This window comes from Rhinatrema bivittatum, chromosome 16 (assembly GCF_901001135.1).
Source record: "Rhinatrema bivittatum chromosome 16, aRhiBiv1.1, whole genome shotgun sequence".
In the NCBI taxonomy this organism is placed as follows: Eukaryota; Metazoa; Chordata; class Amphibia; order Gymnophiona; family Rhinatrematidae; genus Rhinatrema; species Rhinatrema bivittatum.
In genome coordinates this window covers 33,900,148-33,915,125 of record NC_042630.1, presented here as the reverse complement: position 1 = coordinate 33,915,125, position 14,978 = coordinate 33,900,148, and the positions used below count along the sequence as shown (strand labels likewise).

Below are 14,978 nucleotides of genomic sequence, written 5' to 3'. Positions count from 1 at the left end.
AATCAATCGTTACAGGTCCCAAAAAAGAAGCGCAGATATGATTTTTGCAGTGTGACTGAGAGCCACCAACACACAAACATAGCAAATTATATACATAGAAATATAATACTCCTGATCCCAAAACTGTGATTGTCACACTCCCATAATTTATGCAGCCCAGTAAACTTTGCTGCTTTACTGGCTTGACAGCCAGGAAAAGGATTTGGCACAACTCCCTAAGTCCAAGAAGTATTCTCCCGTAAGGATGTCCTCAGAGGGTGGAAGCAGACAAATGGACTCACCACCTGAAATGCACGTCGGAGGACTCCCTAAGTTTTGTCACCTTCCACGGCTCCCGTCTGGCGCATCAGGCCCAAGCTGCACTGCCGCGTTCAAACCCACTGCCACTTCCTTTTTCCCTTTTGGCCATCCTGTCTGTTGGGGCTTCCCGCTTCCCCCACCCATCAGGGCTCACGGTGGCTACGGCGGTGAGAGCGAGGAGAACGGCGGGCTTCCCTTCGGTTTCGGAAGATGTTTTACAGCGTGTATGTGAAATCCCCGCTCTATTTTGTCATCTAATTAAAGTGAATGCCAAGAGAATTAAAAACAAGATTAAAAAAAACATTAATTAAAGCCCCTTAGCTGAGAAGGGAGCGATGACACAAGTGGTTTTTAAACTGAGCCGAGAACCTCTGCGCTCTGAAGAACTTAAAACGTCTGCATACAGGACAAGATTTCAAAATCACACACGGCAACCTGAAGCAACTGAGAAGGCTGTGTTTGTGTCACTAGACTGCTGCCCTAGGAGCTGCCATGATTAGAAGCATCACACATCGCAGTGCGTTGCGATGACACCTGTGGCATCGCAGCCAACACGGCCTAAATGACTCCACGGTGTCTCAGATATAATTTGACACTGGGGAGCTGTTTAATGAGCTACAAAAGAAACAAAAAGACAAAACAGCACAAACTTTTCTTTACCTGAGCTGGCACAACTGTTACTATGGCTGCTTTTAAAATACTGATAACACATACCAGAAGAGTAAAGCTTTCTTTTCAAGTCAAGGTTGGTAAAATGGAAATCACCTAAGGGCTCCGTGTCACTAGAGGAAAATTGGTTCTTACCTGCTAATTTTCATTCCTGTAGTACCTCAGATCAGTCCAGAGTCCTGGGTTCTGCCTCCCCTCCAGCAGATGGAGACAGAGAAAGTTTTAGAACCACCAACATATAACCTGGTGTACCACCTGCATGCAACCCTCTCAGAATTACCGTGTACCCAAGCTGCTACCAAATCAAGAATGCAACATCCCCTGAACGAGCAGAGAAAATACAAACTGGTAATGATGATATAGAATTCAAAGTCAAAGTCAGGTAATTAAACATGGACAAGACAGACAGAATGAGCGGACTCTCCAGAGCTGGGCGAGTTCTGAACTGATCTGTGGTACTAGAGGAACGAAAATTTGGACTTTCCCTGTACGTACCCGGATCAGTCCAGACTCCTGGGATGTACCAAAGCTTCCCAAATATGGGTGGGACTGTGAGAGTCCCACTCGAAGGAACCCTCTCTGAAGCCAACAACTTCCGGAGCTTGAACATCCAATCTATAAATGTCTGGTAAAGGTATGCAATGACCTCCAAGTCGCTGCCCGGCATATCTCCTGAGGAGAAACTGACACTCCGCCCAGAAGGGATCGTGTTGAATGAGCTCTTAATCCCTCCGGTACCGGGCGGCTGTGACAAATATAAGCCACTCCATAGCCTCTTTCATCCAACGAGCAATCGTAGCCTTTGAAGCTTTCGGACCCTTCTTTGCACCACTCCACAGCACAAAAAGGTGATCTGATACCCTGAAACTATTGGTCACCTCCAAACACTGTAACAAAGTCCACCTAACATCCAAACGCCTCAACTCTGAGGCATGAGGCAAATCTGACGCTAGCCGACTGACTCAAGAGAAATGCTGACACCACCTTAGGGAGAAAAGATGGAACCATGCTCAAAAAGACACCCCCGAATCTAAGATACTCAAGAAAGGTTCCTGGCAGGTCAAGGACTGAATTTCTGAAACCTTTCTGGCCGAACAGCCACCAAGAGGACCACCTTCAGCGCGAGATCCTTAATGGCAGCCCTCCTAAGGGGCTCGAATGGAGCCATATACAAGCCCAGAAGGACCAAATTAAGGTTCCAGGATAGACAAATAGCTCGAGACGGAGGTTGCAAATGTTTCGCTCCCCTAAGGAACCGCATCACGTCCGGATGCACCGCCAGCGGCCTGCCATGGATCTTGCCCCTAAATCCGGCTAGGGTGGGAAACTGGACTCACAAAGAGTTGTACGATAAACTCTTCACAAGTCCATTCTGTAAAAAAGGACAGAATTTAGGACAATGAGGCTCGCTGAGGGTCAATCTCCTTGAGAGCACACAGACTCAAAAACTCTCCACACCCTAGCATAAGCCAATGATGTGGAGGACTTACGAGCCTGTAACAAAGTGGCGATGACATCCTCAGGATATTCCTTCTCTCAGACGCTGCCTCTCAAAAGCCAAGTCGCTAGACAAAAGCGATCTGCCTGATCGAACAATACGGGACCCTGATGAAGCAGGTTTGGAAGAGGACCAAGTCTCAATGGACCTTCCACTGCTAGATTGATCATATCTGTGAACCAAGGCTGACGCGGTCACTCTGGAGCCACCAGGATCACTCTTTCTGGGTGGATCTCTAGCCTTCTGAGTAGCTTGCCCACCAGAGGCCACAGCGGGAACACTTAAATGAGAACGTCGCTTGGCCAAGGAAGAACAGGGCATCGACCCCCTCCGCTCCTCGCTCTCTCCTGTGACTGAAGCAGTGAGGGGCTTTGGCATTCCTTTGAGTTGCCATGAGATCCATGTGGGGAACCCCCCATCTGTGTATAATGAGACATCACTTCGTCTGAGAGTTCCCATTCTGCAGGGTCCAACCGCTGACGGCTGAGGAAATTGCATATTATGTGACGCCATAACTGCTCGATTCTTGGTCCTCTCTTGGCAGTTGATATAGGCTACCGTAGTTGCATTGTTGGACAGGATACTGACTGAGCAACTGCATACAAGAGGGAAGAACTCTTGGAGAGCCAAACGCACTGCTCGTGTCTCGAGGCGATTGATGGACCACAACGCTTCCTGTGGCGACTGGGACGGACACTGCTCCCCAGCCAAAGAGATTGGCATCCGTCATCACGACTATCCAGCGCGGTACCTCCAAGTACACTCCATGGCTCAGATGACTGGGGGAAAGCTCCAAGACAGACTGGACCGTGCCGAGTCGGTAAGCAGGAGTAGAAGATGAAACTGCTCAGAGGTTAGATTCCACCGGGACAGTAACGACTGCTGAACAGGTCTCATATGAGCAAACACCCAGGAAATGAATTCCAAAGTGGAGGCCATGGAGCCAAGGACCTGCAAGTAATCCCAGACTCTGGTAACCCGGGACTGCATGAGACTCGATCTGAGACTGTAACTTGCGTATGCACTCCGGGAGAAAGACCTTGCCTGCACAGGTATCGAAGCATGCTCCCAGAAAATTCAGAATTTGCGAGTGGAGAAGATGACTCTTGGAAAGGTTTACTACCCAACCCAGGGATTGCAAACAGCTCATCAGTATATTCACCGCTTGACTGCACAGGTCCTGAAACTTTGTACAAATCAGCCAGTCATCCAGATATGGGTGCACCAGAACCCCCTCTCTTCTGAGGGCCGCTACCACCACCTTGGTGAAAGTCCGTGGAGCTGTCACCAAGCTGAATGGGAGGGTGCAAAATTGAAAATGCTCCCCCAGGATAATGAACCTGAGAAACCTCTAATGAACTGTACAGATCCCGATGTGAAGGTAGGCATCCGTAAGATCCAAGGAAGCCAGGAACTCCCCTGACCGAACCACCGCAATGACGGACCGCATAGTTTCTATTCGAAAGCGTACGCAGACCCTCGAGAGTTTACCGGACAACCACTTTCTTGACTGCTGGGCCACAAGGAGACCACAGAAAAAGGCTTCTGAGCAACCGAGCAAACTCTAAAGCATAACCTTTTCCTATCAAGTCTAAGACCCACTGGGCTGATGTAACCTTGACCCACTCCTCGTAAAAATTCATGAGACGACCCCCTATCTTTGGGACAGAGGAGTGGGCCAGCCTCGTTTCATTGGGAAGGCTTGCTGCTGCCGGAGCCCTGGCTAGCGAACTCCCTGCTTGATTTGCGGGCCCGAAAGGACTGGTTCTAAGACTGAGTCCTCCCTGAGGCTTGCCTGCCGAACCATCAGTGGCCCCGAAAAAGAGGACGCGGGGGGGGGGGGGGGGGGGGGAGGTGGGAAGAGAGCCTCTGGACTCCTTGGGCTTATCCTCCGGCAATTTGTGAATTTTGGTTTTACCAAAGAGTTTGATCAACTGCTCTAGATCTTCCCTGAAAAGGAGCTTGCCCTTGAACGGTAGTGCTCCCAGTTGTGCCTTAGAGGAGACATCAGCTGACCAAGTCCACAACCAGAGGAGCCTTTGGGCTGAGACCGCAGACACCATCATTCTCGACGAAGTGCGAATAAGGTCATAAAGGGCATCAGCGCCATAAGCAACTGCTGCTTCTAGATGCTCCGCACACTGAGTCTCAGAGGGCGATAAAGTTCTGCTCTCTTGCACCTACCTCAAGGATGCCTGAAGCATAGAACTACTGCAAACAGCGGCCTGGATGCCTAAAGTCAAAACCTCAAAAATCCAGTTTTTTGTCCTGCAAATCCTTAAGGGTCGCAGCCCCTGCCAAGGGATGGTCGTTTTCTTGGTAACTGCAGATACGGACGCATCCACCTTAGGCACCCGCAGAAACTCCAGAGTTTCTTTGGACAAGGGATATAGCTTGTCCATAACCCGGCTCACTTTAAGGCCATTCTCTGGAGTATCCCACTCCCTGACCATCAACTGCCACTCAGACTTGTGAAACAGGATGGTCTTAGCCGGACCCCGTAAGTCTGCCATGACTGGATCCCCAGCCTCGTGGTCGGAGTCCTCTCGAGGAGCCGGAATATCGAACTCCACCAGGACAGGAGGGATCAGGGGACCTAACTAGTCTCTCTGAAAAAAGGCAGAGCACTTTAGGATCATCCCCATCGACAGAGGGAACTTTGGTTGTATTCTTGAATAGACCTTGCAGACCATGGTCCAGCTCTGCATATGGAGTGACACATCCTGGTGAGCCATCCAGGAGAGACTCCCCCCGAAGACACTCCTTCCGGTGCCCCAGATGAGGGGCCACTGAGGACGTTGTGGACTTGGGCTCCCTACCAGATGAACATTCAGTCGCCCTGTGCTTGCGAGAAGGCCGCTCTGCAGAAAAGCTTTGTGCATCAAAAGCACAAATTCCGGTGAAAAGGGTGAAAGGATATCAGATTTCTCCCCCATAGGATCGGTATCCTCTCCCGAATTCCCCCTCAGGGCTTAAAATGGGAGGGGGGGAGGGAGAAAGTACTGGTAATCCCTTTGCCCTGCAGCCAACTTTGTGGCAAAAGTCTTCAAAATGGCCGCCATTTCCGCTCTTAGTGGGAACGGATCGCCGGACTCGTGTCACACTTCCTTCAGCCCCCCAGACTGGTGCGGACGTGAAGAAACTGTCACTGCCCCTCCTGAGCTGCCTTCACCTGCCAAGAGGCACTGGGAGCAGCAAGAGTCCTGCTACAAACGTGCGGACTCGCAGCCACACATGGAGCCCTCGGAGCTCCTTAAGCAGGTTGGTGGATTCATGTGGGAAAGAGCCAAAACGGGGGGGGGGGGGGGGGAAGAGATATTAAAGGACCTCCAGGAGCAGTAAAAAGAAAGAGGAGCAGGGAAAACACCCTGGAGCTGCCTCCCTGCACTGCCGGCATGGGGAGGGGGGGGGGGGGGGGGGGGGGGGGGAAGGCAGGCTAGGGAGAATCACTGTCCAAGACCTGGAAATAAAACAAGAAACCCTTCCTTTTTTTTTTTTTTTTTTTTTTAAACAAACTTTACACTGATAAACACAAAGAGAAAGACAGCCAGTCTTATCTGGAGCTTTGCTAAGGTTCTCCCCCCCCCTTCCCTCCTGAAGTCTGGAAGGTGAGGGAACTGGACCACCAGCTTTCAGCCTCCGGCATGGGAAATTGGAGGATGGTCTCACCAGGGCCTGCCAACCTCCTAGGAGGGAAAGCCTTTTTCTTTTTTATTAATGAGGTTCAGAACTGCAGGTTTTGCACCTCCTCCATCTGCTGGAGACCGAGAAATACTGAGGGGTTGCAGGTGGTACACCGGGTTATATAAAAGGTAAGATTTAATAAGGGTGAAATTTCACGTGACTCTCAGACACTAAGCAATCACAAATGAAATAAATGAGTCTATATTTAAATTTCCAGAATAACCCATGTAGTCAGTTTTGAATAAACTGAAAAGCATGATCCGTTTTCTTTGAGAGTGGAGCTACAGAAATTCTTTACACGTATTAAACTGAGGGATTTTTTTGGGTCTCTTACGACTCTTGAAGAGGGTAGCATGAAGTTAGATAAACCCCTCTGACTTGGAGGCCTCCTGACCCTCCCCATCCTTTAATTGTGGCTTTTGAAACCTTAGTGCTGCAGGACCTTCAATCCTTGGAGGAAACCCAAGAGAAGGTTGGATTTAAATTTGTCTCAGGATGAGTTTTGTAGCTATTGAACAGTTAAGGGAGGATTCTTCCACAGTGATCCCCGCTCAGCTGATAAAGGTGGCGCAGTGGTGGTCTTGAATGGTTCTCGGTATGTTCAGGAAGCTTTGGGACACATGAATGACACACACACTTATGTTGTGTTAGACCATCATCCTACTGTTGAAATTCAGCACACTATTAAAGGCATTTTAGATCAGGCTTTGGAAACCCCTATCATTTCCCGTAAGGAATTTATTTATTTATTTAAGTGATTTTTTTTTTTTTATACCGGGATACGTTGGGATCATCATCTCGGTTCACAGATAACTAAAACTGCAACAGGCTTTACAGAGAACAAATTAAACAGTGAAAGTAAATAATGAAAACCGTGAAAGAAGTTTGAACAATTAACACAACATGCTATATAGTTAACAGGTTATAAAGAGAAGGATAATTCGAAGTAAGCATGATTATATGGAATAGATGGCAGGGAGGAATTATGAAGAGATTGTGTTGAGGCGGTTAAGTTAAATGGGGGTTACAAGGCACTTATACCAAACACATCCTGCAGTCCCGTATTTTTTTTTATCGGATTCCCAAGATACATAAATCCCTCCTGCTCTTTTTGGTTGTCTTTACTATAAGCGTGCAAGCGTATGGTCCACATGAAAATAAATATGAAAGAATGTGGTTAGCTTTTATCACAGATGTACAAACAGTAACACTGTAAATGGAACATTCATTTTTGTTATATAATTTACAAGTGGGATTTTTGCATTGCTTGTGTTTTGTGTATCTGTTTTCTATTGTTGAAGCAATGATATAAATATAAGACAAATGTTTTATTTTTTGTGGTGAAAGGATGTTTTTATTGTATGAATGGGAATGAATGTGATGCGTGGTACTGTATTAAGGTTAGGCATTTGCTTATTATTGTGTTATATTCTGGAAAATAAATATAGACTCCAGGTTATATGCCAGCGATTCTAAACATTTCTGTCTCCATCAGCTGGAAGGGAGGCAAAACCCAGGAGTCTGGACTGATCTGGGAACGTACAGGGAATGGGCATTTCTCATTTTGTGTCTATGGGAAAAGCAGTTACTACACCTGGGTCTAAGAGAGTAAAGTAACTTTTCCCCAAATGTAATCTGCAACATCCCCCCCTTTCTTGTTAAGTTCTTGGCTTTAAGCAACAAAGTCACAGTTTCAGCTTCCGGGTACAGCGGCGCAAAGACGCGCAAACTGAAACAGGACCGGCCCATTCTAAGCTGGACCCGGCTGTCAAACCCGATGCTCTGGTTTTACCACCACTGCGGGGGATTTCTGCTTTATTAATCCCGAGTGTCCCTGTAAACCGCACCGTAAATAAATAAAATGCTAAAAGTGACTGAGCTTCGGATGTTCTCTTAATGCCTGTGGGTCACAGAAGGGCATTCTAGAGCGAGCGTGGGACGCAGCCACTCCAAGAAACAGAAACCATCCACCTCCCAACCCCCCCTCTCCCCGAACTTCAACTCTTCTTTGTCAGAGAAGACTTGCAGGTGAATATCGAGATGCATCAGAAAGTGGGGGGTTTTTTTTTTTCATCCTGCTTCCTCTGGATTGGGGTAAAGGGGAAAACCCCCCCCCTAAAAAGCATGAGAAAACTGCCTAATGACAAACAGGGGGCCCCCGCCTTTATACCAGAGAGAGGGCACCACACACACCTCTTCTCTCGGTGCGACTGCGCATCCGAGACACGCCTCCGAAAAACAGGTCAAAGATGTCCATGGGGGAACTGAAACCCGCTCTGCCCCCGGTGCTGGCACCCTTCACCGCTTGCTCCCCGCCGTGGTCGTACAGCTCTCTCTTGTTTGCATCAGACAACACCTCGTACGCCTGCGAGATCTGCTTGAACTGGGAAAGGAGAAGACAAAAAAAATATTAAAATAAATCAGGGTAGCAAGAGAGCAGTGCTGTCCCGCTCAGCGTACCTGTACAAAAGGAAAGCCGGTTCATATCCCAGCACCATCAACCATCTTTCCGAAGCAGTAAAGAAAACGAGCATTAATTATAAGGTTTATTATTACAAATCTATGCGGTTAAAAAAAAAACACCACCGCCTAATTTTTGGAGGTTTTATGAAGGACAAGAAGCCCCAGGGGCCAATCCCATGGTGACAGCACCACTCCAGCAGTTTCTCTTATTTTTTTTTTTTTGTTTCTTTTGCAATGAGCCACAGTTTGTCCAAGCTCAATCAAAAATCAACTTCCTTTTAACCAAGTCACTGCATCCGCAGTGCTCGAGCGGGTGCCAGGGCTCTTCCAGAACTCTGTTCTCATGGATGGACCCCGAATCCAGCCGTCACTGCTATATAATGACCGACTCCCTCCCGCTAGCGTCCCGGCTGCACCCAGGAAGCAGAAGACCCGCGGGGCGGGAATCCAATTCAGGTCTTCCGCATGGCGGTGCGCGCACAGCACTGAGGATCAGCCTTTTTTTTTTTTTTTAGAAACCTGATAATGTATTTTAGAAAAGGCCAGGTTGTTTGGTACTGGGACCACTGATCCGTCAGCCTAATAAAATTATTATGGTTACTATCTGTAAGCCAACATCCAAGCTGGTAGGGGGCAGGCGATAGTCAGGGGTGGAGACGGCCGAGGCATACGATATTCCCCCTGCAGGCAAACTCTCATCCATAGTTTCACCCCCTCTTGCTCTACGTACCCTGTCGCCTTCGCTGGGGTTTTTGTCCGGGTGGTATTTCAGCGCCAGTCGGCGAAACGCCCGCTTGATTTCGTCCAGGGACGCGCTCGGCCTGACTCCCAGCAAGTCGTAATAACCCGTCTCTTTCACCATCTTTCAGGCTCTCTGGTGGTGGGAGGGGAGGAGAAAACAGAGCTCAGATCTTCATCCTCCCTTCACATTTCCTGCAGGGATGGACCTCTTTCGTGCAAAAAAAAAATGGGATTGCGTGCTTCATGACAGCAAAGCCACGGATTTAAAGTACCAAAGCTTTTCTCCCCGCACACACAGCTTAAGAACTTAACCACTTAACCTACCGGGCAATGAGATGTCAACTTGGCCACAGGGCTCTAGGCCCACAAAATCCCCATCCACCCAGAATGGGAGGAGTTTGTTTTAAATCGATTTTTGCCAGCGTTTTGGGCCTTGTTCCTAACGCACAAAGTCCTCCCAAACTCCTACCCTTTTGCCCATTTCTACAGGGTTATTGGAACCCTACTGGAAAAGGGGGGTGGGCTGAAAGCTTCCCTTATGTACCACACCCTGAATAACAAAAAGGGATGGATCTGGGTACTACAGGGAAAAAGAGAGATAACTTTTTCTCAGGTCTTTAGCACTCACTATGTGCCCACGGGTGCGGGGGAAGACCCTGCTGTTTTCTGATCTTTGCTGTACAAACGTCCTTGGCTAAATGGAGATATCGGTTAGACCCGCTGCCTCTCTTGCTCCAACAAAATAAGCAGCAGCTAAGGAGCGTAGACTGAGAGCAGACCCCGGCGCCACTGAATGGCACTGCCTGCCGGCATGAGATTTTCAGAAGCAGCGCTATCTGCTCTCATCTTCAGTCTACGCTCCTTAGCTGCTTATTTTCAGGCCGATACAGTACAGTGCGCTCCAACGGAGCACACTGTTAACCCGCCGTTGGACGCACGTTTTCCCTTACCCCTTACTCAGTAAAGGGTGGAAAACGTGCGTCCAACCCGCGAATACCTAATAGGGCCCTCAACATGCAGGTTGAGGGCCCTATTAGGTATTCGCGCGCGATTCAGAAAGTAAAATGTGCAGCCAAGCCACACATTTTACTTTCAGAAATTAGCGCCTACCCAAAGGTAGACGCTAATTTCTTCTGGCACCGGGAAAGTGCACAGAAAAGCAGTAAAAACTACTTTCCTGTGCACCCTCCGACTTAATATCATGGCGATATTAAGTCAGAGGTCCTGAAGAGTAAAAAAAGTTAAAAAAAAAAAAAGAAAGAAAAATTGGAAGTCGGCCAGCGCCTGTCGGGTCAAAAACTGGACACTCAATTTTGCCGGTGTCCGGTTTCCGAGCCTGTGGCTGTCAGCGGGCTCGAGAACCAACGCCGGCAAAATTGAGCGTCGGCTGTCAAATCCGCTGACAGCCGCCGCTCCTTTTGCCCGTTTCTACCGCCGGGCCTCATTTGAATACTGTATCGTGCGCACAGGCGAGTGGCCTGTGCCCGCTCTCCCGCGGACTTTACCGAATCGGCCTGTTTGTTGGAGAAAGAGAGGCAGCAGGTTTAACCGATCTCTCAATTCAGCCCAGGGTGTTTGCACAGCAAAAGAGCAGAATACAGTTATTTCCCCAACCCCATCCAAAACTGGTAGGGTCAGTGCTTATGAGACCCCCCACCCCGTTTGAGGCACGTGAAGCCCTAAGTTATGTACCCTGACCACGGAGGCTGAAACGTCTGCACCTATAGCATTACCCATCAAGGTATCAAGTGACACGGTGCATCTAGCAGCAGAACCCTGGCCTGCCTCCAAGCTTCTCCGCAAGATCCGCGGACCGAGCGCGTGCACTGCACAAGAAACACAGTCAGACCATGCGATCCTTACGTGAGAAGCGCCACAAGATCACCACAATAAGTTTTCTGCTCCCCTTTAAAAGAAAACTGCACCCTCTGATAGGCCATAATACACTATCAGTCAAAAAATCCAGTGTTCAGGGATTTTTTTTTTTTTTTACTATTTCAGTTCTTTAAGTAGCACCCCTGCATTTCATGGGACCTTCAGGAGAAGCCACATTAGCAAAGGAGCCACGAAACACGTCATACCTGGACAATCTGCTCGTGCTGTGTCGGCTCTAGGCCACCGTTTCAGGGGGTGGGTGAATTACGACGGAAAGAGCTTATTTACAGAATTAAAAGATGTAACACGGCAAACACACCTAGCAATCACGTGTTCCTTTTCAGCCTTCCTTAATAAATGGTATAGTAGCAGCTGCTCGCTGAATTGGTATCCCCACTGCAGAAACCCCGTGCTCCTCTGGGCTGCCAGCTCTGTCAGACCCAGCCCCCAGTTAGGACCATAAGCTTTCATGTGCTGCTCCGGCAGCTCCTCTACCCCCCATCAGCCCAGCCACAATCCTTGACCTGGAATCACCAAAAAAAACCCCAAAACCCTGCAGGCTCCCTCTGGAGCTCAGAACAAGTGCCACCCCAGTCTGGCCAGCCGGTGTCCTTGTGCAACAGCCAGGACTCCCTCCTGTGGGGCTCGGACAACAGAAGCCAAGCTTGGGAGCAGGGCCCAGATCTCCCACAACACCTGGACTTACCTGCAGGCAGACATTTATAGTCATACCTACTGACAAAAGGGTATCTATCCCCGCTCCCACCCCAAGCACTGAAACCCCATCGCACCACAGCAAAGGTTCAACCTTTACATGCACTTAACTTTCAGCACAGAAGTCTAGAAGAGTAAAATAAAAACAAATGTCGGTCAAGATCTGACTCAAGACCTCCCTACCAAGTGCCATTCCAGAAGATTCCTTGAAGCAACAGCGGCCGTCATCACTGGCAAGATTAAAAGCACTGGCACCCCGTGCACAGCCCCTTATCTTGGGCTCAGCAGAGAGAAAACTCTACTTAACTCTTTCATGACATATGCTGGAGAGAGGCCATGGCACCCGGCTGGTTAGCAGGATAAACCCCCTGGGCTTCCTGGAAACACAGAAGTAACGGAACCTCTCCTCCCTCACCCCGTTTCAGTAGCTGGATCTTTAAGTAGGCGTTTTAGTTCAGAAAAGAAATGCATCTGGAAACGACAATTCTTAAAACCTGTCAAAACGCAAACGTGATGGCTTCCAGCCTCCAATGCGGGAAGCAGAAGGATTAGGGGACAGGGATGTCACATTTGAGGATGGGGGCGGGGGATCCTTTCAGCTTAACACGACAGATACAGAACAGAAATGCGTTGGGAAGCTTTCGGGGGAGGGAGTTAAACAATCACAAGTTCTGATGCTCTTCTGGGATGCTCCTGGGTACCCAATTCCCGAGCGAGTCCCTTATGGCCAGCCCTGGTTTTGATCTTGCACCCCACAGCATGCTGGCGTTTGTAGTCACGGATTCTACCCATTGCACTCAGTGCTGCAGGTCCCAAAAATGCATCAACAGTGCAGCTGTCAGAAACTCAGGACTGGCTTGGAGACTTCCTCCTGGAACTGGCGGCTCTGCTTGTGACCCGGTCTGGCCACTGTCGGAGACAGGATGCTGGACCTGGGTCTGACCCAGCTCTTGAAAAGCCCAATCGTGCCCCTTATATCGATAGCTGCTTCCGGGGGGGGGGGGGAGGGGGGTGAGGGCAGGGATGAGATGCCCTGCAAGATATCAAAGCCAGAGGCGGAGAAACCTTGACCCAGGGGGTCCCTTACACAGGCCTGCTGCCAGGTACTCTGAACCTCCGATCCAGCGTCCCCTATGTCAAACCCTCAGAAAACCCTTTACTCTGGACACCTACAGAAACCCCTGCTGACTCAGATTCCCTATAGAATATACCCAACACCGGCCACTCGCTTAATTATGCAGTCCCTTATAGGAAACTCTGCAGCTCCCCTTCCCAAGCTCCTATAGGAAACCCTATAAATCCCCCAGCTTCATAGAAAACACTGCTGATGCAGGTGCCCTATAAGGAAATGCCCAAGCTAGTTCCCTGTAAGAAACCCAGTACTTCCTTTAGGAAATACCCATGCCAGGCTCCCAAAGAAATCCTGCATCCCCCAAATCCCCTATAGAAAAAGCCCGATCCAGGTTCCTACAGGAAACCTTACTTTCCCCTATTAAAAAATGAGGCAAATATAAAGCAATCATCAGAAGCTTACCAAGTCTATCGAAGAGGACAGTAACAGGGCGTTCGCTTCCCGGCTTCAGACTTTCCCCGCCAGCGAGCACCCGTCCCACGGCCGGCGCCTCCCTGTCCCTCCAGTACCCTCAGAACTCTCTGGAAGCACGGCCACGCCTCCCGCCCGCCCATAGACCAATGCCCGCCCGCGACACGTCTCCCGTTCTCCCATAGGCTGATGTCAACTGCGGGAACACCTCCCGCCCACCCATAGGTTGCTGCCTAGTCCAGGTTCACCGCCCACCTCCCCCTCCGGCCTTCCATAGGCTGATGTTAAAGCCAGGCTTCCTTGCCCATAGGACGGCGGTTTGTCTCGGACTCGCCCCTCCTCCCGACCTTCTTTCCAGCCGCCGGTAGGCCGATGCCCGCCCGCGGACACGCCCCACCCCTCCAGCACCACCTTGAGGCTCGCCGCCTATTGAAGGAGCCGGGAACGACTAGCACAGGGAGAGGGGAGGAGGCCGGACAACACAACACCGGCCACTCGCTTAATTATGCAGTAATTGGCCACGCCCCCGGCTAGGGTTGCCGAGGACGCGCCACCCACCTACTTTACTATTCACCCTGAAATATGAAAACCGTTCAAAAAAAAAAAAAAATCGCCCCTCCCGCTCCGCTTAATTATTCATGAGCTCGTTCGCGTGCCGGTAGGGGTGGTGTACGAAGGGGGTTCTGAGTGAAACGGCTACGCAGCCTTGGCATTATTTTGCCTTTTCCTGTGGCACTCGGAGCGATTCTTTACAGTAGAACCGCTTAAAGAACGTCTCACGTTCCGCCGCGGGAGAGGGCGTGCGCGGGCCTTTGGGAGGAAATTTCTGGAAAGGGGAGGCGTTTTATCCGAGGGGAGAGGGGTATTATTTTATTTCTTAAGAAGCCGTATGCGCTTTTTAGTTTTTTTGTGGTTTTTATAAATAGCAAGTACATAAAAGATGAATTTAGTTTTACCGGAGGGATGCTTCCAGAAAGTTCTGAGGGAGGTTCGGCTTGGGCCTTGTCTCACGCCCCTTCCCCTCTCCCCACCCCAAGGCAAGAGACCTCTCCCAGTCTTCTGTTACCAAAGATCGTAGCCAAAATCTTAGGCTATTCCTGTACTTACTCAGCTCCTCCAAAGGGAATTTTATTACCAAAGATTTATTGCCCCAAACCTCATCCAATCTCCTCCTCCTCCCCCCTTTTATGAGATCTAATTCGAGTGCTAAGGAAGCTCCGCCAGGGATCTTTATCATCAAAGATTATAGCCAATTCTTCAAGTCACTACTGTCTGTTCTGATTACCAGACATAAAACATTCCGCACTCTCAGGACTTTATTACTTCCTACAAACATACCACTTTCTTCCCATCAGAACTAACTCAATAAGTAAAGAGCTCAGCTAGGAATCATATTAGTGAAATATTTTGGCTAAAGACACATTTTATTGTACCTACATAAAATATGAGAGACTTAGGAAATTGGAAGGTCATGGGATGGGGGCAGTGTTC

General features: G+C 49.4%; 1 protein-coding gene across 4 annotated transcripts in view; it reads right to left on the bottom strand.

Annotated features, from left to right (window-relative positions):
- LOC115078503 (dnaJ homolog subfamily A member 1-like) overlaps positions 1-13,933 on the bottom strand; it is a 31,763-nt gene extending 17,830 nt beyond the window's left edge. The window contains exons 1-3 of one of the 4 annotated variants that reach the window (XM_029581427.1): positions 13,479-13,933; positions 9,345-9,563; positions 8,345-8,534 (exon numbers count right to left, since the gene is read on the bottom strand). In XM_029581427.1, coding sequence (XP_029437287.1) covers positions 8,345-8,534; positions 9,345-9,476 — 322 coding nt within the window. In that variant the 5' untranslated portion in view covers positions 9,477-9,563; positions 13,479-13,933. Of the gene's footprint in view, positions 1-8,344; positions 8,535-9,344; positions 9,564-12,127; positions 12,156-13,478 lie in introns of those variants that run through there. The other 3 variants (XM_029581426.1, XM_029581428.1, XM_029581429.1) reach the window with 3 other exon arrangements.
- Between the last annotated feature and the right edge of the window lie 1,045 nt (positions 13,934-14,978).